The 23,567-nt window shown below is 52.7% G+C and overlaps 1 protein-coding gene and 1 non-coding gene across 2 annotated transcripts in view; one reads left to right on the top strand and one right to left on the bottom strand.

Annotated features, from left to right (window-relative positions):
* Nucleotides 1-3,141: 3,141 nt before the first annotated feature.
* Nucleotides 3,142-23,567, bottom strand: part of LRFN2 (leucine rich repeat and fibronectin type III domain containing 2) — a 175,712-nt gene continuing 155,286 nt past the window's right edge. Inside the window, exon 3 of the mRNA XM_029945562.1 lies at nucleotides 3,142-4,487. Within this exon, the coding sequence (XP_029801422.1) occupies nucleotides 3,509-4,487 (979 nt within the window). The 3' untranslated portion in view covers nucleotides 3,142-3,508. The remainder of the gene's footprint in view (nucleotides 4,488-23,567) is intronic.
* Nucleotides 18,491-18,594, top strand: LOC115297289. The gene has a single exon (XR_003911385.1). It is a non-coding gene; the product is annotated as a U6 spliceosomal RNA (small nuclear RNA).

Here is a 23,567-nt window from a genome sequence, read left to right on the forward strand (position 1 = left end):
GTGCTCAATATCTTGTTAGTTAGTTTCCTTCCCCTCCCCAAAGATGCACTTGAAAGTCAATCGTTACATGTCTAGAGTCTCACTGATCAATACAGTGACCAATACCAGCCACACGTGGCTCTATGGCACTTTACAAGTGGCTAGTCTGAACTGAGATGTATTCTCAGATTTCCAAAACTTTAGGGGGGGGAGGGAATCAAACGTAAATGTCGTATTTATAATTTTATAATGATGACACATTGAAATAATAATATTTTGGATATGTTGGATTAGCTAAAATATATTATGACAATTTCACCTGTTTCTTTATACTTGCCTTAATGCAGCTACTGGAAAATTTAAAATGACTGTGGATCACACTTTATTCCTATCTGACAGTGCTAATCTAGCCATTAGATGTAGCTAGGGTTGGGAGGCTGTGTTCCAGAAGTTTATTCGTTTCTATACTTTGAGTTGATGCTTTGGTTTGTTGTCCCAGTCTCCCAGTAAAAGACCCTTTTGAAAAAGCGTCATTCAGGGCTCAACCAAAATGGGTGGGAGGGATCCGTGTGTCCCTAGTGACCAAATGGGTGGTGGCCACAGTACAGGAGAAAGGAGGCAGGGCGGGTATGTGAGGTACCAAGAGGTGCTGGGTAGGACAGTCCGAATAGCTGAGGATGGACCATCCCTTCTTCCCCTGGAGCTTCACTCCAGGTCCCTCTACCATTCTTTATTTCAGAAGGATGACCCCATTCTCTCTATTCCAGAAGGCTCCCATCATACACATGAACTTGGCAGGAAGCAGGCTCCCACCAGGCAGTAACAGACACAGGTGCAGGAGAAAATGCCACTTCAAAGCCACCTTCAGAAAACTGCAGTTTCCAGAGAAATGAACAGCAGACATTCACAGATATGAGAATGTTCTTTTTTTTCCTCTCTCCCAAGATGTGTGGTTGGTTTTGTTTTTTTAAACTGTACATTTTACTGTACATTTTTTTTTAAGCAAAGAAAGTTGGCATTTATATTCTGACCACAGGGAGGTTGCTTTCCAAAAAGCCCAAGTCAGAAACATGACAAACATAAGTGCAAGTACATATTGTGTCATGACAGAGCTTGGGGTCTCTGACCACAGTAGACAGTGGGTTCCTCCCCTTCCGGTGTCCACCATTTCCCCTCTGGATGTCTGAACCCAAAGGCAAAAAGAAAGGTGGTATTTGGAGTCATGTCCTCAATGGCTACATTTAGAAAGACTGAAGGAGAAAGGTACAGAGAGAAAAAGGAGAGAAGAGAAACACGGGCAGGGAAAGAGGGAGAGAGGGAGAGATTCCCTTTCAAGTCACCCAAGTTTGTGGTTGCCACCGTGATGGGGGAAGGCAGGTGCTCTGGCTCCAGGACTGGCCTGGAAAATTAACTTGCCTTGGGACGAGACTGTTCTACTCTGTTAATGACTTTTTCAGGACCAGAAAGGGACTGGGGAAGGCGGAGAGTTACGGGAAGAACAAGAATGAAGACAGGAGAGTGGAGCGGGGAGAGAGGAGGCAGGAGAGATCTGGGTCAGGGGAGAAGGACAAAGACAAGGGATTTGGAGGCTCCTGGGCTGGAGCCAGAAGGCAATCCTGCATAGACAGTTCCCCACCAGCTCCTTCTGCGTTCCAGGTGGGTTTGGGGGCTGCCAGCTCGGCTCCAGGTCTGAGCCCATTGGAACTTCAGCAGAAGTAGACTCACCTGGATGTTGTATGTGGTGTGGTTGGCAAGTAGAAGAAGGGAGAAGAACAAGAGAGAGGCTAGAGATCAATGGCAGAGACTCAGAAGAGCAAAGAATGGGTTGGGGAGACATAGGGAGAGGTAGTATGTTGGCAGTGAGGAGAGACCTGGAAGAGATGGAGACCAGGAGAGACAGAGATGCAGGGGAAAGCCCTCCAGATGTTTCTAATGCAGTTTCTCCTTGGCCACATCTCCTCTGCCCCCTCTCGACATGGTCTGGGGTGTGGGGGTTAATCCTCTTGTGGAATGGAGCCCATGTGCCCTTCCCATCACTATTTGTCATTTCCACAGATGGAGGAGGCTCAAGGGTGGCATCCAGGAAAGGCATCCTCCACGTCCCACCCTGAGCCTCCTTCCTCAGGAATACACAAGGGATGGACTTTGGACACAGAAATCCCCGAGCCAGGGTGTAGACAGCATAACAAATCCCAAACAGCATCCCAGGAAGTGGTCTTGGCACCTGCCCTGACTTGGTCACTAACTCACTGTGTAACCTTGGGCAAGTCCTTCATACTCTGGGGGAAAGAGAGAGAGGGCTAAGGATGAGATGATTGCAAACACCTCTTCAGACTTTAAAACCCTACCATCCTAAAAAAGATTCAGATTCCACCCCTCCCTCCCCCCCCAGCTCCAAACCTCTAGAAGACTCCCTCTGGTAGGAAGGATAGGGACAATCTACCAGCTCATGCTGTTGGTACTGCTGATCTGGGAACCATAACATCTAGAGGAATGGAAGAGTTCATTGGTCCTTAGAACTTAAAGGGAATCCCAAGAGCTGGTGCAATCTGGTATTTTGCAAATTAAGAGACTGAGGTCCAAAGAGAAAAAAGGGTTTTTCCCAGTGAGATCAGCTGGTTATGCGGTGGTGGTTCCAGAGCCCAAAAGGAGAGCACTGGACTCCAAGTCCAGTGCTCCTCTGGCCACCCCACTATACTTTCCTCAAAAACCCTCTTGGCCTATCACATGCTCATGGGGACTTTCTGCCCCAGCTTCCCCCAAAAGAGGTAAATATCCTAAAGTAATTCCAAAAGTTAACATCCTTTATGCCCTTATGCCTCATAAGGCCCTTCTCCCTTTCCCACACATAAGAAGTCCTGGAAGTTACCCTTCTGGCTTAAGCTGATGTGATGGATGTGGGGCATCATGTTTGAGAGAGGAAGTGGGTCTGGCATGGGGGTGGGTGCCCATCCCTCCCAAGTGTGCAGCTGGTTGGCTTAACGAGGCGTCTGGGCAGGGATGCCCTAGCCTTCCCTCCAAACAAGTGTGGGACCAGAATCGCTCCCTTCTCTTGTCAACTGACAGTAGATGATCTCCCACAACCAGGGCTGCTGGGAACCTGCTCTCCTACGAAGAGAATTCTCTGTGATCTGTGGGAATGAAGAGGAGGAGTCTGGGAAGTGAGAAAAATAAATTAAGGAATAAAATCAACACTGAAACCATAAGCAATCCAAAGCCGCTTGCTTACACACTACATTCGTGATCAGAAAGGAGGGAGTCCGCCTTTCCAAACACTCAGGGCTCAGTCCGACATTTTAGCGATCGAGTCCGCTTTCCCTGAGCCCACCCCGGCTGGGTGGTGGGGGACAGGCCTGGAAGTGGGTGTGGGTGGTGGGGGGAGCGTTGACAGGGAGACGAGACTGTCCCTGGATGTAAACATCACCATGGAAACTCCACAAAGACTTGCCAGTACAGATTCTTTCCCCTTCATCCACCCTGCAAGGGTGAGAGGGAGGAGCCCCTGCCCTCCCCCCCGCCCCCCCCAGGCTTACACCGTGCTCTCCATCACCCACTCAGAACTGCCAAAAGTTCCCCGGGCCCCCACCAGGTCACTCTCCTCAAAGGGCAAGAGCATGCCATTGACAGAGAGGCTGCGCTTTGTCCAGATGTTCGAGACCCTCCGAGGGGGGCTGTAGCCACCGGGGGCGACCCCTCCGGCTGCCGCAGCCGCAGCGGCGAAGTCCCCCATGTCGAAGGAGTGGCTGCGCTTAGCCTTGCCCTCCAGGGGCAAGGGGAGCAGGCTCCTGGCCCGGGCCGCAGGCGGCCCCAGCAGTGGCTCTCGGTCCGAGTGGTGGCCTCTGGCCGATGTCCCAGACCCTCTCCCGCCTGGAGTCCTGGAGTCCAGCAGCTCCTCCTTTCTCTGACTCTTGAGGTCCAGGGAGGCAAAAGCCCCCATTAGGCGGTCAAGGTTGGGCTTGGGGCGGGGGGCAGGGGGCGGGAGCCTCCAGGGGCCCCGTCCCAGCCCTGCGGCTTCCCCGCTGCCCAGGGAGCTGGAGGAAGAGGAGTCGCTGCCTCGGGCCAGGCTGGCACTGAAGTGAACGAGCTCATTGCGCACCACCACCTTCGGCGGCCCCGGCACGGGTGCCCCGCTGGGTGCGCTGGCCAGAGGGGGCGGCGGGGCCCCGTTAGTCTGCGAGTGCACGTTGCTGACCGCAGCGGCCACCAGCTTGCCCGGGGCCTCCTGGTTGCAGACCTTGTAGCGCACCATGAGGATGACGATGAAGACCAGGAGCGTGGCCACGATGATGCCGCCGATGACCAGGATCATGGTGCCGCCCAGGATCTGGCTGTGCATAGACTGGCACTGCGGGTAGTGCGCCTTGGTGAAGAACTGGGCGCAGCCCACGATGTTGGTGGCCGTGAGCGTCGTGGCCGTGTCGTCCCACATGGCCAGCACGCACAGGTCATAGCCGGTTCCTGACACCAGGTTGGTGACCATGAAGGCCTTGTTGGAGGCTGGGATCATCCTAGGGTGGGTGGACAGTGAGGGGCGGCAGAGGCGGTAATAGAGTGACAGAGACAAGAGAAGTGGGGGGAGGGAGAGATGGACACAGGGGCGCAGAGGGAGTGAGATGGAGCAGAGGATAGAGGGACAGGTGAAGAGACAGGAAAAGGAGAGGAGGAGAGATGGGAGGTAGGGGAGAGAGGAAGGGAAGGGATGGCAGGTGACAGGAAGTGGTGGACATGAAGTGGACAGGAAGTGGTGAAGGAGTCAGAGAGGTGGGAGGAGAGGGGTGCAGATAAGGAGCCAGAGAGGGACAGGTGGGGTGAGAAAGGCAGTGACAGAGATTTGGGAGGTGGAGGGGTCAGCGAGACATGCACACGCAGACCAGGTGCGGAAATACAAAGGCCAGGAGTGTAAAGGGTGGTTAAGAGATGGAGGTACAGAGAAGGGGGATGCCTCAGGCAGAGATGGGAGAGGAGACATGGGAAGGGCAGAGGGAGAGACACAGAGAGGCAGAGAGGTTAAAGGCTTCAGAAGCAGAGACTAAAGAAATGGACCCCCCGGCCCCCACCCCGCCGCCAGCCTGACTCCCTGTCTCCCTCAGACTCTGGGAGGTGCTGGGAGCCAGGCCTGCCCTGGCCCAGTTCCAACCCCCTGGAGACTCCATCCACCCCTTTATGTGTCCTAGAGATTTGTCCACACTGCCTGAGTCCCTCCCTGGGCCCTGCACTGTGCAGGGTCACAGTCAAGCTCCTGCCCTCAGGAGCCCATGCCATCCTCTCTCCTGCAAATGGTGTTCTCATGCCTGGCAGGGAGAGCGTTTGCTGCTGCAAACCAGGCGCAAAGGTCTAAGTAGAAGAAAACTGGAAGCAGGGAGAGGGTGTTGATGGAGGTGATGGGGGCAGCGCGATGTCGAAGATGGGAGGGCAATTCTGCTTCCCAGAGAGAAGGGATGCTTCCTCCGTCGTGGCATAGTGGGGCCAGCCTCATCCAGAAAGCCCTGCAGAAAGAGATTCTCTGCTTGGGGAGGCCTGGACTGGTCCCTCGGCCTCAAGGGAGGCTCTGGTGTGGCAGCGGTCTCCCACGCTGGGGCCCATCTCCTCTCCTGGGCCTCTCCTGCCTGACCCCACAGGCAGCCTGGATGCACACCCTGATCTCTCAGGTCCTGTCTGGGTATCACACCTTGTGGCATCTCAGGAGACCGTGCCTGTGTCACCCTGTAAACACTCCTGCAGAGATAGTCACCTCGGCCTAGAGGGGCCACATCCCTCTCTGCGTTTCCCACCACTCCTTGTCCCAAAGAGCCCTCTGTCCTCCAGTACCCTACTACTCAAGGGCTCCATCAGTGCCCATCAACCCCTCAAAGCCAGAGCCAGGCAGCTTAATTGAGATCTCAAATATGAAATACCAGAGCCTGAAAACTTCCACCAGGGAACTCCGAGTGCAGGATTGGAGCTGACAGGCATTTATTGACATCCCGTCAGCGGGCAGCCCTGGAGGCTGTTGCCTCCCTCCTCACCCTCCAGGCTGGCTCTGCTGATGGGGAAGCCACAGGGGAGGAAACTTTGTCCCCAGCCTCACCCCCACCCATAGCTACAAGAGGTAGGGCTGAGGTGCTGATGCTGGGGCTGGGTTGGGGGCAGAATCTGCGGAGGCCTGCCGGCCAGCCCTTTGGATCTGTTTCAGCTGAGCATCACGGCAACCCTGCGCTCTCATGACACAGAGGAGGAATGGCCAAGACTCAGGGGAAGTGACTGGCCTGAAGTCACACAGCGAGGACAGCTAGGATGGGCCACTGGCCTTTAACATAGTTTCTAGGTCCTTAATCTGGGCTTGCTCCTTCTGTCTAATAAACACGGGGGCATTTTTCCTCCCGTCACTGGAAAGCCCTCCCCTGCCCCGTAGCCTGTCAGCCACCCCTTCCCTGGAGGAGCACCCAGAACACCACCACTCCTCAGGCTCCTCTTCCAGCAGGGTCTTTGGTCTGCGGGGCCCCCTACTGGGCAGAGCCCAAGGAGTCCTAGTGCTCACTTCATTTCCCCTCGGAGCTAATGATACAAGTTGGAGAGGCAGGAGCGATACACACACAGAACAGAGAATAGTAAGAGCAAACGCCACGTGTCAATCGTAGGCCAGGCCCTATTTTATGTCTATGAACTCCTGGAGTCCTGCAGCAACTCCCTGAGGTGGCCACTACCATGATCCATATCTGCGGACAGGGAGGCGGAGGTGCAGCAGTAAGAGGCAAACACATACAGCTAGCATTTGGCTCCAAATCAGCACCACCCAGCACCTTGCTGGGACCTGAGTCGTGACTCCTGTTGTATGACGGGGTCTCCACATTCGGATTTGCATTTAACCTTTGCACCAATCCCAGGACACGGGGGATGGACCATGAGCCCAGAAAGCCTATCAGTGTTGGGGGGGGGGGGTCTTCTCCTGAGAGCAGACACTACCACTACTGCTGATTAATAATAAAGAAGAGGAGCTAATGTCAAGTGCGGGTTGCTATGTGCCAGGCACTGTTCTGAGATATTTAAGGGAATTAATACTCCCAATAACAATTGTCATCTCCATTGGACAGACAAGAACCAGAGGCACAGAAAGGTTAAGCTGCCTCCCCAAGGCCTCCCAGCTAGAAATGGACAGCGCTGGGATCTGAACCAGGCATTTCGGCCTCAGGGCCTCTACTCCTGACTACTGAACCATCCTGTCTCTCAGACACTGCCCTGTTTTCCTGAAGCCTCAGGGCAACTTTATTTGTGCAGGACCCTGCCTGGCCCCTCCACCTCTTGCTTCCTAAATCAGGGAAGATCAGAATGTGATGAAGCCCCAAAGGGCTGTGTTGTTGACAGAGGTGCAATAGAGCAAGGCTAATCTTTGGCACCAGGGATCAGGGGTCAAGCTGGGAAAAGCTTTACACCTTAACTGGCCCATCAGAAACAAGGCCAAAGGAAGGGAAGCAGCTCCCGGTTCCTCTGTGTGTGTGTGTGTGTGTGTGTGTGTATACTTACAGGAGAGCCAGAGCCAGCTGGCTCCAAATAGCCTTGGCAGTCAAGTCCGCCTTTGCCAAAAAAAAAAACAGTAATAGCCGAGCACTAACCTTGTGCCTGGAAGTCTGCACATATTATCTCACTTAACCCTCTGGACAGCTCCCCTGAGGGAGTCATTATCATCATTCCCAATTTAGGGGAGGGGGACACTAAGCAGTTGTCGCTTTCCCTCGGGGGAGTGGCAGAACTGAGACCAGATCTGGATCTGCTGGGACTCAGCGCCCACACTTCTAAGCAAGAAGAGTTTCCCACCCCAGGCAATGAAGGAGACAGACTGTGCAAGAAGGTCACGTGAAATGGGCACTACCCAAACTCTAGGGACAGAACCGAAGTTATCTCTGGCCCCGGTGGCCCTGCCCACCCACCCAGTCTCTGCCACACAACCAACTGCAGATCCTCCAGATGAGATGTGGAGAGCCTGGGCCCCTTCGCTCCTGTCCACACCCCACGGGCACTGTGGTGGCAGGTTCTCCTTCTAGACTTGCCCCTGCCTCCCCTCTCTACACCCACACTATTGCTTAGGTCGTACTGTCTCTGTTGTGCCTGAATGCAGCTGCCTCCAAACAGCCTCCCTGCTTCTACTCGTGCTCTCTTAAAGTCCGTGCTCAGCACCGCATCCCCCGCTCATCTGAAACAACTCTGGCCATGCCCCTTGCCCAGTGAAACATTCTTCAAGGGCTGGCAATGACCTACAGGAGACAGGCCAAACTTCCGAACTGGGCTCCCAAACCAGGCTGCCCATTACACTTCTGTCCATCCATTCACACACCTTCTGACTCTGCCCACAGTCTTTAGGAAAACACCTCAGAATCAGCTGGGCTCTTCAGGGCTAGAAGACACGCACATAGATGGATAAAATGACCTCATTACAGAGGGGTAGATTTAGGGACAATGGACCACAAGGGAATGAGTCATTGCCCAGGGTTGACAGCAGCCAAGCTGTTACCTGATCTAGCCCTAAGCATATGGTGGGGGAGGTCACCAGACTCAGGAAGCGGAAAGACCCATGCAGGTCTTTCCACATTCTGAGTGTGGCCCCCAGGTGGGAGCTGGTCCACGAACAGACAGCACAGAAATTCAGAGTAAGCACTCTGAGAGTTTTCTAGCAATTTGGCGTGGGCATCACATCCCAGTGCATGATCATTTTTTGTGATAATTTATTTCCATTACATTCTTATAAAAGCACTGGTTTGCAACAGAGAGAGAAACAGCACAAATCCCTCACGGTGACTAGCTTGAGCAGTACTGATCCAGGGTAGGGATTCTCAGCCTCAGCACTGGTGACACTTTGGGCTGAAAACTCTTTGTTGGTGGGGTTGTCCCGGGCACTGGAGAATGTTTTCAGCACCCCCAGCCTCTACTGACTGGACGTGAGTAGAATCTATAGTTGCGACGACCAAAGATGTCTTCAGACATTGCCAGATGTCCTCTGGGGCCAACACACTGGCATAGGAAAATTTCCTTGAGGGACAGAGGCAGCCAGGGGCACCCTTACAGCATGGGGACCGGCCAAGTAAGTATCCTCCTCTCCTCCCTCCTCCCCATCTTCTGCTGTCGCTCTCCGTGGCTGACCCCAACCAAAAGCTGGGGCTCGTGGCTGCACACTGGTCAGCCTTCCAGGGCACACAGCAGCATAGAAGAGGGGATCCAGAGAGGCCAAGGGGTATATCTGGCATGGCCATCAGGTCACAGCCCTCTTTATGAAACATGCTGAAATATTCATGGGTTTCTCTCCATCTCATAAACCAGCGACATCTCTGTTCGCAGAAAACATGAATTGCTCTTTTAAGTTAAGTTGCTCCAACACGTTAAATGTAATTAAGCTCACATGTTCTAAAGTACAATTTAAGGCTGCAACCCCAAGCACTTACCCAGGAAAAACAAAACAAGCGTAAGTGGCTGCTCCTGAGTTGTTTTTTTCTTTTTCCCTATTAATATTCATTTGGCATTTGTTCATTCAGCTTAATACCACCCAACACATCTACAGCTGCTGTGTACAGCTGATGCCGGAGGTTTAGGAGGAAATCACAGAAGTATGCTGCTTACCCCACTATTTGCTCTCAGGTCTATCTTCCCTTTCACCTGCCCTCTTACTCGGTGTGGCAAGGAACCACATTTCCCAGGCTCCCTTGCCTATTCCCAGGCTCCTTGGGGCTCCCAGGAACAGTTGGCCAATGGGGGCACTGGAAGGAGGTTGGAGGGCGGGCAGAACAGAAGTCAGCCGTTTCTTCCTCTTTTTCTGCCTCTGGCGGTGGTGGCTTCCCATCAGCTCCTGAGCCCCCTCTGGGATTCTAGTCCCTGGGTTCTGGTTCCTGCCAGATGGATTTGGACCTTAGGCTCTGGTCACCCCATCTCCTGCGCTTCCTACCACTGGGTGGAGATAGGCGGGTGGTAGTGGCTTCCGGCTGTAGCTAATCTCTGGATGCCTCACTGTGGCCTGTGGTTGGTGCCCCCGCCCAGCGATTCCAACCCTGTGTAGTGCAACCCCTGTACTGAATCCCTCTTACATCTAAAGTGTGCTTTTATTCTTCTGAATAAATCCTGACTGAATCCTAAGTGGCACAGGAGGTAACCTTTCCATGACGAGAATGTTCTGCCTGTGATCATTTTCCCCTTGCACTTTGGGAAAGACCGTCATGGCTTCCGGCCAGCGGTAGCACATCTTGGCCTAACCGGGTGGAACTCCAGCTCCGGGAAGCACTTTGCCACCTTCTCTGAATGACTCCCCACTCCCACCATGTAAGCCACCTTGACCCCTTTGCCTCTAGCAGCCCCTCTTCCTGGAAATCTCCTTTCTCTACTGGTGACCATGTCCCCGGAGGCCTGACCCAGATGGCATATCTGACCCCACCCCCACCGAGAGCTGCCTCTGCCCTCCGCTCCCGGGGCCCTCCCTGCATTCCTCCCTGAGAGCCCTTCTCTGTCTATGGGCTGGCTTCCTCGAGGACAGGGGCCGTGCCTTACATCTTACTTCTATCCCCACTGTCAATCATGGTATCCGGGCCAGAGTCACTGCCGAGTAAATATTTACCCTACGGTTGAGTGAATGAAAGAGAGCTATGTTAAATGTTAAGGCCTAGACAAATGCGAGAGAATCTTATTTAAATATGACGGCTGGCTAATGGTGACTTTCAAACATCACTGGTCCTGAGGAGATCTTTCCGGAGAGATGTTTTACTCTACCCTTGAGGCTCACTGCATGGTCTCCTGGCAACCTTTATGGATGTTCATGGGTGTGTCCGTGTGAACGTGGTGGTGCACGTGTGTGTGTGTGTGTGTGTATGTGTGTGAAACAAAGTGTGTGGGACACGTCTCTGTGTCTCAGTGCCATCTGAGAGCCAAGTGCGTGTGCGTATGTGCGGGTGTTCACGTATAGACAGTACGTAAGGGTTCTGGGCCCAGACAATGTTAGTCACTGCTCTGCCCCTCTGCCGCCCGGTCCTCACCCCCTCCAGACACTCTTGCATGCCCCCTGACACTTCTGAGGTGACTCCTGTGTGACCTCTCCCAGAGAGCTCCAGGGCCAGGCCTGCTCTTTCCTGACCTCTCCCATCAAAGGCCCTGGGGGCATCCGGGAATGGGAACCAACTGGAGAGATCTTGCATCTCTGCTTGGGGACCTCAGGGCAAAGCCTGCCCGGAGCTGACTACCAGAGTCCACTCCCTGCTCCCTGGGCTTGCTCCAGACTACATTCCCCAGTCTCCCTTGCACTTAGGGGTGTCCAAGTGGTATGTTCTAGCAGACAGGATGTGTGCCTCCCCTGGGCCAGGCTTTAAAAGAGAGGGACTGCCTGCCCTCCACTCTCTCACCCTGCAGGTGACCTGCCCTGACCATGCAGGTGACAGCAAGGCCTGAGTGGTGACAGAAGCCACTGCCTGCATCTCCAGGTGAACAAAGCCTCCTGACTTAGCCTAGTTTACTGCCCTGGACTCTTAGGAGAGTGAGAAATCAAATTTGACTGCTTTTGGAGACTTTCTGTTTGCAGCATATGCAACAGCGTTAGCTTCTCCTGACTAGTGCCGGCCCTGCAGATCGGATAGGGAGGGCCTAGGGGGATTGCTACCCATACATGGGTGACGACCAGAGGGCTGAGTGTGCATCTGTGTAAGAGGAAGATGTTGGTGCTGGTATCGACACAAGAAACACAGTCTCTGCTTTCCTGGAGTCGTCAACAAATTCACCTCTTTTATCTCCAGCCCCTCAGCTCCTCCAGCTCCCCCAGCACCACTGCCTCATGGGTGCACGTCCCCCACGTCCGTGATGCATCACAGCTGCCCGCTGAGCCCGGCACTAATTTGGAGAAGCCACGTCAAGCTGCCTTACTCCATTTCCCCGGCTCTGCACCCTCATTACCGGCTCTTCAGAGAACCTCCAGCCTGCCAACGTCTCTGGCCAGCTGCGAGATCTCGCGGCACATGAAAGAGCCTCATTAAACTGAGGCAAGTGACCCCGGCTCACCAGCCTCTTCCTCTTCCCCCAAGGCCCTGAAGGGGCCTGTCTGCATCCTACACCAACTGCAAGGTGGAAAGAAGTCATGGCCACGTCCATGCTGCGTACAACGTACGGAGTACTTACCATGTGCTGGGCACTTGACAGGCACGGTCTCTTTGATTCTGTGCACGGATGCTCTAGGTGGGAATAATTCTCCCCACACTACAGATGAAGAGACTGAGCCTCAGGCAGGTGGGACACCAAGTCAAGTGCACACCGCTGGAAGATGGCTGTCAGGCCATGAGGCAAGATCCTCCCTATCCTGAAATTCCTTGAACTGAACTGCGCAGAATCCGATTTGGGCAGGAAGCAAGTCTTAAGAGTCAGGCTAACTGACAGCAATAAAAAAACCATGTATTGCTACCATGACAGCTAATATTTATTGAACACTCACCATAGGTCAAACACTGTTCTGAGTATGCTACATATACTAATTTAATCCTAATGGCAACTCTGCGAGGGAGGTTACTGTTAGTATCCTCCGTTTACAGATAAATAAAGTGAAGCTCAGAGAAGCGACTTGCCTCAAGTCTCACAGAGGGAAGGAACTCTGCACCTAGCCAAGGCTTAAACTTGGCGCTCTCACATTACCTTGATTAATGCTATAACAGCCCTGACATGTACCTTTCATAATTATGCTCCCATTAAAAAAAAAACTTTTTTAAATGTTTATATTTGAGAGAGAGAGAGAGAGAGAGACAGAGTGCAAGCAGGAGAGGAAGAGAGAGAAGGAGACACAGAATCTGAAGCAGGCTCCAGGCTCTGAGCTGTCAGCACAAAGCCCGATGTGGGGCTTGAACCCACACACCACGAGATCATGACCTGAGCCGAAGTTGGACGCTCAACCGACTGAGCCACCCAGGCGCCCCAATGCTCCCATTATAGAGAAGGTAACTGAATTGTCCCAAGGTTGCATAGCTACTTAGAGGGGGAGATGGGATTTCAGGGAGGGATGAGGGTGGTCTGGCTGCTTCCTCATGCCCCTGTAAGGTCCGAAGACTGTGAGGCAGGCAGGTGGATATCTGTGGGCAGTTTCCTCACAGAGGGAGCTGTCAGCACAAAGGCCCTGGGGCAGGAAGAGCGAGGAAGCTGGTATGGCTGGAACAGAGTGATGGGAGGGAAGAGTGATAAGAAACAGGGTCATCAAAGGAGTGGCCAGGAGCCAGGTTCTGGAAGGCTTGTGGACATGTTCAGTGCTGTGTTCCAGTCCTTAGTATTGGCTGGGTGTGGAGGGTTGAGAAAAATTCTGAGGCTGTGTTCAAATTCTGTGGGACACAGTGGCAAGAGTAAGGAAGAACCTGTGTCTCGTATTTGTTGTTTATGGTCTAGGGATCATAGAACAGTTACGGAGAATTCCTGGAATTACTAACACAAGTGGTAGCATCCCTTCTTCTGGTGTCTCATGCTGGACGCTGGTCTTCCCTAAATGCCTGGCCCAGAGTGATAGCAGAGGAAGGCACAGGGCTGCTCTTTAGAATGGGATTACCATGGAGCTGGCGTGACTGAGTGAGGGCTCCAAGAATCAGAAGCCTCTTACCAACTCCTGACAAGGGCCAGGGGCCAGGAGCTAGGCTCTGTCCTGCCTCTGCCTTTGCCCCTGCTGAGAACATGGGCTCCCCTGGTGCCCTGAGGCCCTCTGCAAGTAAAGAAGCCACATCAAAGATTACTGAGACTCTGAGGCAAAGCTCCCCACTATCCATTCCCACCAACCTCGGGTGAGCAGGCAGGGTTGGGGATCAAAGCCCTTGTTTAATTGGCCTCTGGGTGAACTCTCTTGCCCTCCTCCCCCTGCCCCTTCTGGTACAGCAGTCCAAAGGATCTTGTTAAAAGCCAGTCAGATCAAGCCCTTCTTCTGCTCATTGCCCCCAGTGAGGCCTGTCCCATGAGTCAAAGTCCTCGCACAACCCACAGGCCCCATGTGGTCCACACCTCACCTCTCGTATTTCCTCTCTTCTTACTCACCCTGATGACTGCACCAGGGCCTGGCCTTCCTGCTAGTCCTCAAACCTGCCAAGGGTGTCCTGCCTCAGGGCCTTTGCACTGGCCTTGACCTTACCTTAGCACTCTTCCTCCAGATGTCCATATGCCCACTACCTCACCTCCTTCAATTTTGCTCCAATGTTACTTTCTCTGATCACCATTTAACACTGTGGGCTTCCCCTCCTCTCTTTCTTGGGTCCCCCACCCTTTACTCTGCTCTATTTTCCCCCCACTCCACTTTTATTGCCTGAAAGACACTATCATTTGTTTAGTTACTATGCTTACTATTTTTTAATGTTTATTTATTTATTTTGAGAGACAGAGAAAACACACATCAGCAAGCAAGGGGCAGAGAAAGAGGGAGAGAGAGAGAGAATCCCAAGCAGGTGCACACTGTCAGCACAGAGCCTAATGTGGGGCTCGATCTCACAAACCATGAGATCATGACCTGAACTGAAATCGAGTCAAATGCTTAACCAGCTGAGCCACCCAGGCCCCCCTTCCTATGCTTACTATTAATTATCTTTACTCTCCTTCCAGTAGAATCTCAGCTTTCCTTCTGGAAATCGGGGTTGGGGTTTTTTTTTTTTTCTGCCTCTTTTGTTCACTGACATTTCCCCAGCCTTTAGAACAACTCTTGGCACAAAGTCAGCCCTTAAAAACATTTGTTGGGCAGGTGAAGGAAATGCATGGTCTATATTTGCACCACCTACAGTAGCTACATGTGGCTATTTAAAATTAACTTCAAATTAGTTAAAATGGAATCAAACAAAATGTTCAAGTCCCCAGACACACTAGTCACATGTGACTAGAGGCTACCACACTGGACAGGACAGTTGGATGGTGCTCTTCTAGAGTGTTCTGGGCAGCCTTGCTATGTGCTCCAGTGGGGGACAGGTGTTTCCCATCCTGTGTGAGCCTGGCACCCCAAACTGATGGGGCTGGCCCAGGGGACAGTGTCCGGCTCAGAGACTGCTCCTAAAGGTTTCAATAGGATGCCTGTGTTTCTCTTTCTCCCCACAAGGTCTCTCGGTGACTTTAGAGAGCTTATCCCTTCTTTCTGGTTCTTCCAGCTTTTCTTGGCTCCTCGGACCTCAGGGTTTAGTGGGGTCCTTCTGGGGTTCTCCTGGATCTGGCTCAAGCTCACTGCCCCCCAGAGTGCTCTCTTTCCCTTGCCAAACTGAAGTTTGGTCCTCTGTTTCTACATCATTGTTCCCATTTTCCCACTTTCCGCCTGTTAGTTACAGTTATGTTGCATAAGTCTCTATTAAGACAAATCCCTGATACATCCAGTCCCCGTGATCGAAGTCACCCCTCCCAGAAACATTTGTCATTAGAAAGAAAGAGAAGTTTCAGAGGCAGCCGGGTGCAGTGGTGGTGAGCAGACCCCGGAGCCAGCCTTCTGGGTTCAAACACTGGGTTCAAATTACTGTGGGCAATTTCTTCACCTGCCTCTGTCTTGGTTTCCTAAAAGTACCCCATTTCTGTAAAATGGGTCATTATAAGCTCTGCCTTATAGGATCACTGTAAGGTTTACACAAATCATGATTCACAAAGAACCTAGGTCAGTGTCTGGAATGGAATAAGCTCCTCTTGAGGGCTTGTTATATAAAGGAGTTGGTGATGCCTCAGGAATCCGCGGCTAACAAACCTCACACAAGCTAGAAAGCTGGGGACCTGGGCTGTGCCTGGGTCCTGGCTGGGTTGGCAGGGAGGCATCGTGCCTGCAACACTCACTACAGGTTTGCTATGAGGACCCAAACACATGACTCCAAGAGTCTTTTCCAGAAGACGCATGGTGACAAGTGTTGGTTAAACCCTGGCTGAGTGATTACAGAGATTACTGGAAATCAGGCCAGAGTGAGCCAAGCCCCAGCAGGCTGCCTCTGCACTCCCTTCCCCAGGGGAAGGGCTTACCTGGTGACAGGTGAGGGGAGACCCTACCTTTGCTCCCTGCCTCAGGAAGTGTGGCAGATCCGCCTGCCAGGCAGGGCATAGGACATCGCCTGGGACCGACTTTGGCTGAGACTACGGTGTCAGTGAGGGAGGCTGGCCCTGGTCCACGGTGCTCTTCTTCATGGAGGGGTAATGGTGCTAGTACTGGGTCATCAGGGTTCCAAGCCAAGCACCATCGCTCACGGACTGTGTGACCTTGGGCAGGGCGCTCAACCTCTCTGCAAAGGGGGACGGATGACAGGGCTGCCTCCAGAGGGTTGCTATCAGGACCAAAGAGTCGGCACCTGTAGTCCGGCCAGTGCTGGGCCCACTGCGAGCCCTGGGCATATGCTAGTTGGCAACTGAGGAGTCATCTGGTCCCAAGGGGGACGGAGAGACCAGGTTCCAGCCAGCGAGGCAGGCATGCAGCCCAGCTCAGAAGCAGCCATCTGAGACCCCATGGTCTGACTGTGTGGCCGCTGGTCCAGCCTGGTGCCTCTCTAGCTGACTCACCCGTGTCTGCTGGTCTTTCCAGCCTCCCCTGCTGTCTCCACACACAGACCTCGGGAACGCTGCTGGCAAGGGGCACGGTCCCTCTGCAATAGGCTCCGCTGGCTGTCAGCACTGTGCTTGCCACCCAACAGGGACAGGTCATGTGGCCCATCCAGCTTCTCACAACCTCCAGCGGAGGGGAGGCCTGGCCCACATGGGGCCTTCCCCCCACGGGCCCCAAGCCACCCCCCGGGAACACTCAGAACAAGGTGCTATTTATTTATTTTGTGTCAACCCATCAGTGCTTCTCAAACTGCGCTTTGCTCTCCCATCCCACCTCGAGCTTTCCACTTCTCCAGAATTCACGGTCCCATGCCTTACAACTTCCTCGGGGCCCTCGTTTCCCGTACAACCCGGCTGCCCCCCTCCAGTCACATGCCACTGTGTGTTTGGCCCTTCTCTCTGGGGCGGTCTGAGCACAGAGAACAGAGTCAGACATGCTACTTCTCCTGAGCCTCTCCCCATTCCCACCCAAGGCTGCATCGGACTTTCTGGAAGCTGCATCCCATGGGTGGTGGCTCACACAGAGCGCGTGGTCAATGGAAACGCCCGTGACTCCCCCGGGGCTGCTGTTAAGCTATGTTGTTCCCATTCTGTTCCCCAAACGCATTATTTCTACCACGGCAGCTGACCCAGGCCAGCTCCCCGCCCACGTCAGGCCTCTCTCTGTGTGTCTAACTTTCTCTCCGTCTCCTTCATCCGAGTCTCTGTGGATGGGGGGACCTTCTCCCTGTATTTACTTGTCCTTCGCTCCCAGCCCCCAAGGACCGGGTCGGCAGGTCTCAGAGGAACAAGAGTGGGTTTCAGAATCAGACAGAAATCTGACGGCTGGTTCTGGCCTCAACTGTGGGACTCCGGATCACTTTCTCCCTTGGAACCTCTTTGCTCACATGTGAAATGGGGACAGCAGGACCACCTCCTGGGTGAGTATGAAACATGAAATGCAATGGAGATGCGCACGCCGCCCACTCCCCAGGCCGCTGGTTACCCCATGAAGATGACGACGGTAGCTGGTAGCTGCCTTTCATCTCCTTGAAGAGCTGAGGAAAGCTTGCTCACTAACAATTCATCACTTACAGAAAACATGCAGAAGGTGTCAGACCAATTATACCTCACGTAAACACAGGAGTGTTCAAACCGAAGGTTCCCCACCAGCTGCGTCCAGAATGCACTGGAGCAGCTGACTGGCAGACCCCAGGTCAGTGCCACCCAAGGGTGTCCCTGATCAGACAGTTCTCTGAGGTGGCAGATCCAAAATTTCGTGGGGGTGCCCCCCAGAGGCAAAGTCACCTGTAGCACCAGCCTTCTTAAAAATGTTATCACAGGGGCGCCTGGGTGGCCCAGTTGGTAAACCGTCGGACTTCAGCTCAGTTCATGATCTTGCAGTTCATGAGTTTGAGCCCTACATCGGGCTCTGTACTGACAGGTTGGAGCCTGGAGCCTGCTTCAGATTCTATGTCTCCCTCTCTCTCTCTACCCCTCCCCTCTCTCTGTCTCTCTCTGTCTCTTTCTGTCTCTCTCTCTCAAAAATAAAAAAAAAACATTAAAAATTTAAAAAATGTTATCACAGGAATGTCTGAGTGGCTCAGTTGGTTAAGCATCCAACTTCAGCTCAGGTCATGATCTCAGGGTTCATGAGTTCGAGTCCCATGTCAGGTTCTGTGCTGACTCCTCAGAGCCTGGAGCCTGCTTCAGATTCTGTGTCTCCTTCTCTCTCTGCCCCTCCCCTGCTTGTGCTCTATCTCTCTCTCTCTCTCAAAAATAAATATTTAAAAAAATTTTAATGTTTTTAATTTATTTTTGAGAGACAGAGAGAGACAGTGTGAGCAGCGAGGGTCAGAGAGAGAGGGAGACACAGAATCTGAAGCAGGCTCCAGGCTCTGAGCTAGCTGTCAGCACAGAGCCTGAGCTTGAACCCACGAACTGTGAGATCGTGACCTGAGCCGAAGCTGGACGCTTAACCGACTGAGCCACCCAGGTGCCCATAAATAGTTATTTTAAAAATGCTATCACAGTACTCGCTTCAGCTGCACATATACTTAAGTTGAAATGATACACAGATTAGTAAGACCCTTGCACAAGGATGATGTGAAAATTCATGACACATTCCATATTTTTCTGAAATTCTGCCCCATGCTACACATCATGGGTGAACCTTGAGGACGTCCGCTCAGGGCAATAAACCAGATACAATAGGACCAAAATGGCACAACTCCACTTATACAAAGTTCTGAGAGTGGTCAGGTCCACAGAGAGAGGAAGTAGAAGAGTGGCTGGGGGAGGGGAAAGGGGAGCTGGTCGTTTCCGTCAGGGAATACGGAAAGCTGGGGATGGGTAGCAGTGGCACAAGTGCCCATGTGCTTCGTGCCACGGAACTTCACACTGAAAAATGGCTAAAATAGTTAATTTCATGTTACGTCTATTTTGGCACAATAAAATCAATGAGCCCCCCACCCCCCTCCGCAAAATGCCATCACAAAGCGAATTCTGCCAGGAGGGTAGGAGGGAGAGAGGTTATCGATGACATAGTGGCCATCTCAGTGTGGCTGATGCACACTCGGGGGGCAGTCACCATCAGCAGGGCTGTCTTGGCTCCGGTGTTCATGGGCTTGGTTGCCCTGCCAGATCAGGGATGGTAGGCAGGATTTTGGGGGAGAGAGCTTGGGGCCGTCTGTTGGCACTTCTATATCCATCCTAATGGTTAAAGAACAGGGAAGTTCCAGAACAGAACCTGGTGTCAATCAGATATGTGAAAGAGGCTGTGGAAGGAAACATGCAGTGGCCATGGTATCCACTGTGGGGCCAGCTGGGCGCGGTTCAAGTCCCACTCCGTCACTGATTTGCTGTGTGACTCTAGGCAGAGTATGTGGCCCTCTCTGCCTTGGTTAAAGAGGATTCAAGCGCTTGCTCTGTAGGAATACTATCAGGATGAAATGAAGTCAAGTGTGTCCAATGCTGGGCAGGATGCATGAACAGTAAACACAAGGTTTTGTTTCGACCACAGTGCTGAAGTCAACGCTGACCCTTGGTGGGAGGAACCAAGATGACATGAAGTCCTCAGTCATTTCATGGGTGAGTTTTGGGGTCCTGCCTCCCCCCGCCAGTAAAAATTCCCTCTCTCTGTCAGATGAGAAGCTCCTTGAAGAAGGGAACTGTATCAACCCCTCGGTCGAGTGGGTGCTATGTGGGAGAAAGCTCACTGAACGTGCAATGGAGATGAGTCACTTCACAGCACATCTCTGGACCTCACTTGGTTTTCCTGCTTGCAAAATGGGTTAATACAAGTGAAAATATAGTGTCTTTGTGAGAATTAAATATGATACTGGTTCAGTACTGTGGACAGCGCTCAGAACACGAGTGTGTGTGTATGTAATAAAAAGCAACCATGATACTGCTTGGATTTGCTGTCTGAAGATCAGGTTCCATTTCTGGCCTCACCATCAGCTAGCTGAGCCATCGTGAACAAGGAGATCTCACTCCTGAGAATTTCAGCTTTCTTGTCTGTCAAATGGGGACGGTAATACTGCAACTGGACTGATGGGAAAACCTAGGAAGATGTGAGTCTCCTTGGGACACAGCATGTTAAGGGGTAAGGTGGTCACAAACGTGAGGTGGTGTTTTTTATAACGGAGACACTCGGCGCCTGTGCATGAATCAGTGCTCTAGAGACTGCCTGGCACTTCCTTTAGGGCTGCTCCAAGCCGCGTGCCTGGAGGCCAGACCCCAAGACCAAGTGGCGTGCTGGACACCTGGCTGGGTAGGCATCATTCTGCTGCCACCTCGCCCCTCGGAAGGATGTCCTTTCCAGCCTGTGGGCGAGAGGAGCCCTCTCAGCACTTCTCCCAGCTGTGTTTCTGCTGATCCTCCCCCGGACACCTCTGCCTCTCACAAGCAGGCTGGCTGGGAAGGAACTAAACAGGGGTAGGGAGAGAACGGCCTCTGCAGTGAGACCTCTGTGCAGTGCGGAGGCTACTCTGCCCAGCCGAGTGGGAGGGAGGGTGGGAACCAGAGCTGCCCCTCCACCCCACCATCAAATAGCCTCAGGTCCAGGCTGGATGGACAAGGCTCTAACCCTGGCTTTGTCACGGATCTGCTGTGTGGCCTTGGGCAAGGCACTTTTCTTCTCTGTGCTTCAATGTCCAATGCTGCATTCTAAAACTCTACAAGAATATCTCCAGAAGAGGGCGATGGGAGCCAGGTGGAGCAGGAGGAAGGCAGGTGGGGTACAGCCAGCAAAGAAGGGCGGGAGCTCGGGCACCACATTCCCAACCGTGAGTGAACAGATTTGGCACAGGAGTGACCTGGGCTGTGAGCTCACATTATGAGTACCCAAATTACCCGCTGCCTAATCTGTACCCTGTTACTTCACTTCCCAGAACTTTGGTCTTCTTGCTTATAAAGGAAGTTTGCAAATCTACTTTGCAGAGTCATATAAGGATTAGAAATAATATGTGCAAAACACTGGCATGCAATATATACTCCATGAATCATGTATGAGTGTAGTGAACGCTTACCTGCTTTATCAGGCCTATCATCTCTCTACCTCTATCTCTCTGTCTACTGCTCTTCAGCATCATTTTCATAGAGAACTCTAACACCATCTAACCCATCTCCAGGCTGGAGCTCTTGAAGTGGCAGAAGGTGAAGTGTGTGGGGGCACTGGTAGGTCATCTCGGGGGTCAGGGTCTCAGTTTTGAGAAGATGAACCTTGCTGTGGAATTTATTCATTAGCCAGAAGCTCTCAAGTGAGGCTGGCCTGGTCTAGAGGTGCCCTGTCCTGGTTCTAACTGGGAATACCTAAAAGCAGTCATATATATATTTTTAAGTTTATTTATTTTGAGAAACAGAAAGAGAGCATGACTGAGTGGGAGAGGGGGAGAGAGAGAGAGAGAGAGAGAGAGAGAGAGAGAGAGAGAGAGAGAATCCCAAGCAGGCTCTGTGCTGAGCACGGAGCCCAATGCAGGGCTCAATCTCATGACCATGAGATCAGGACCCGAGCTGAAATCAAGAGTCAACTGCTTAACCAACTGAGTCACCCAGGTGCCCTTAAAAGCAGCAGTACTATTACCCACTCCTTCCCCACCCTCCCCAGGCCCGGGACAGCAGTTCTTGTGTGGACAGTGAGCACAGAATAGAGCCACTAAATGCACTTTGGTGAGCAGGCAGGATGGCCATGTGGGTCTGTGATCTTATACAGAAGTAACCACGTGAGTAAATCATGTGCGAGTACATCACAGTACATGCAATTTTCTGGGAGTCTCTCCAGCACTGTTTACTGGGATGTATGGGTCTGCAGGCCCAGGAACTGACTTGCCTTCCTCCCTCTCCTGGTCCAGCTGTGGAGAGGCCCAGGCCGGGGCGAGGCTGGTAAGGACCCTTCCTGCCCTTCTTCTGCACACATGGGCAGGATGGAGAATGGGGGTCCCGGCAGGGTAGCTGTGTAAGTGTGTCTGTTGTCTAGTGTGTGTGTGAGTGTGTGTGTCCACTGGACCGTGTGAGCATGTATGTGTCCATTGGCTGGCTTGTGTGTGTGTCCACTGGCCAGTGCGTGTGTGTAAGTGTGTGTCTGTTAGCCAGTATATGTCTCCTGGCCAGCGTGTGCATGTAAGTGTATGCCACTGTGCAGTGTGGAAGCGCCCTCAGTGTGTGAGCAGAGAGGAGAGGAGGGTGCTGGCTTGAGGCTGTGAGCACATGTGAGTGTTTATTTATTTACTTGTTTGTTTGTTTATTTTTGAGAGAGAGAGAGAGAGAGAAACAGAGAAAGTGAGGGAGGGCCAGAGAGAGAAGGAGACACAGAATCTGAGCAGGATCTAGACTTTGAGATATCAGCCACAGAGCCTGATGCAGGGTTCAAACCTGTGAACCCTGAGATCATGACCTGAGCTGAAGTTGGACACTTAACTGACTGAGCCACCCAGGCATCCCTGTGATAACATTTAAAAAAAAATTTTTAATGTTTGTTTATTTTTGAGAGAGAGAGAAAGAAAGAGAGAGAGCACAAGTAGGGGAGGAGCAGAGAGAGGGAGACACAGAATCCAAAACAGGCTCCAGGCTCCAACCTGTCAACACAGAGCCCGATGTGGGGCTCAAACACATGAACCTTGACATGGTGACATGAGCTGAAGTCAGACTCTTAACTGAACCACGCAGGTGCCCCACATGTGAGCTTTTAAGTGAAGCGAGGATGTAAATGAGTCGGAGCGTCTGAGAAGGCATCCCTGAAGGGGCCTGTGAGGCACCCATTACCTGCCCCCACTCCCTCCCTTCCCCATCTCCTAGACTCTGCCCCTCACTCTCCCACGGCAGCCACCCAGGCCCCTCACTGCTCCTCAGAGGTGCTCTGGGCAGGGGGCCTGGCCCCGGCGTTCCCTCCACCTGGAACTCACTTCCTGCAGACCTCCGCTTGGCTCACCTCCTTCAAGCCTCTGCCAAGGAGCCCTGCTCGGGCCACCCTAAGCCTGCAACTCGGCCACTGCCGAGGCCCTCACCCTGCTCTGCTCTACCTGCACAACACGGGTCCCCTTCCCACGTCTATGTAATTTACTCGTGTATCACGCTTGTGAGGACAAGGATCTTTCGTTATTTTGTTCCCTGATGCCTCCCAAGCACCCAGAATGGAAGCATTTATATTCTGGAATATTTGCCTCCAGTTTCCCATTTGTAACGTGGGGATGATAATAGAAAGTTCTCCACTTCATAGGGCTGTCGGGCAGATTAAATGAATGAATACCTAAAAGCCCTGAGAACAGGCCTTGGCACACAGTTCAGTGAATGTTGGCCATTATTATGACACTCCCTCACGGCGTGGAGTCGGAACGGGCAGTCCTCGGCAGCCTCGGGCAGGAGCCGGGCTGGCGGCCACCAGGGGCCAGAGCTCCATTAACACCTCTCACTGTACGCCCAGCACCTTGTAAGAGTTCTGGGCCTCCCACACTCACGGAACGCATGTTATCAGAGCCCCATCTGGGTCAGGAAGTCAGTTATCAATATAGTCATTACCTTTTATTAAAGTAAAAAAAATTTAATTTTATTTATCAGAGAGAGAGAGAGAGAGCACCTGCAAGCACAAGGCGGGGAGGGACAGAGGGAGA

Source organism: Suricata suricatta, chromosome 7 (genome assembly GCF_006229205.1).
Source record: "Suricata suricatta isolate VVHF042 chromosome 7, meerkat_22Aug2017_6uvM2_HiC, whole genome shotgun sequence".
NCBI lineage: Eukaryota > Metazoa > Chordata > Mammalia > Carnivora > Herpestidae > Suricata > Suricata suricatta.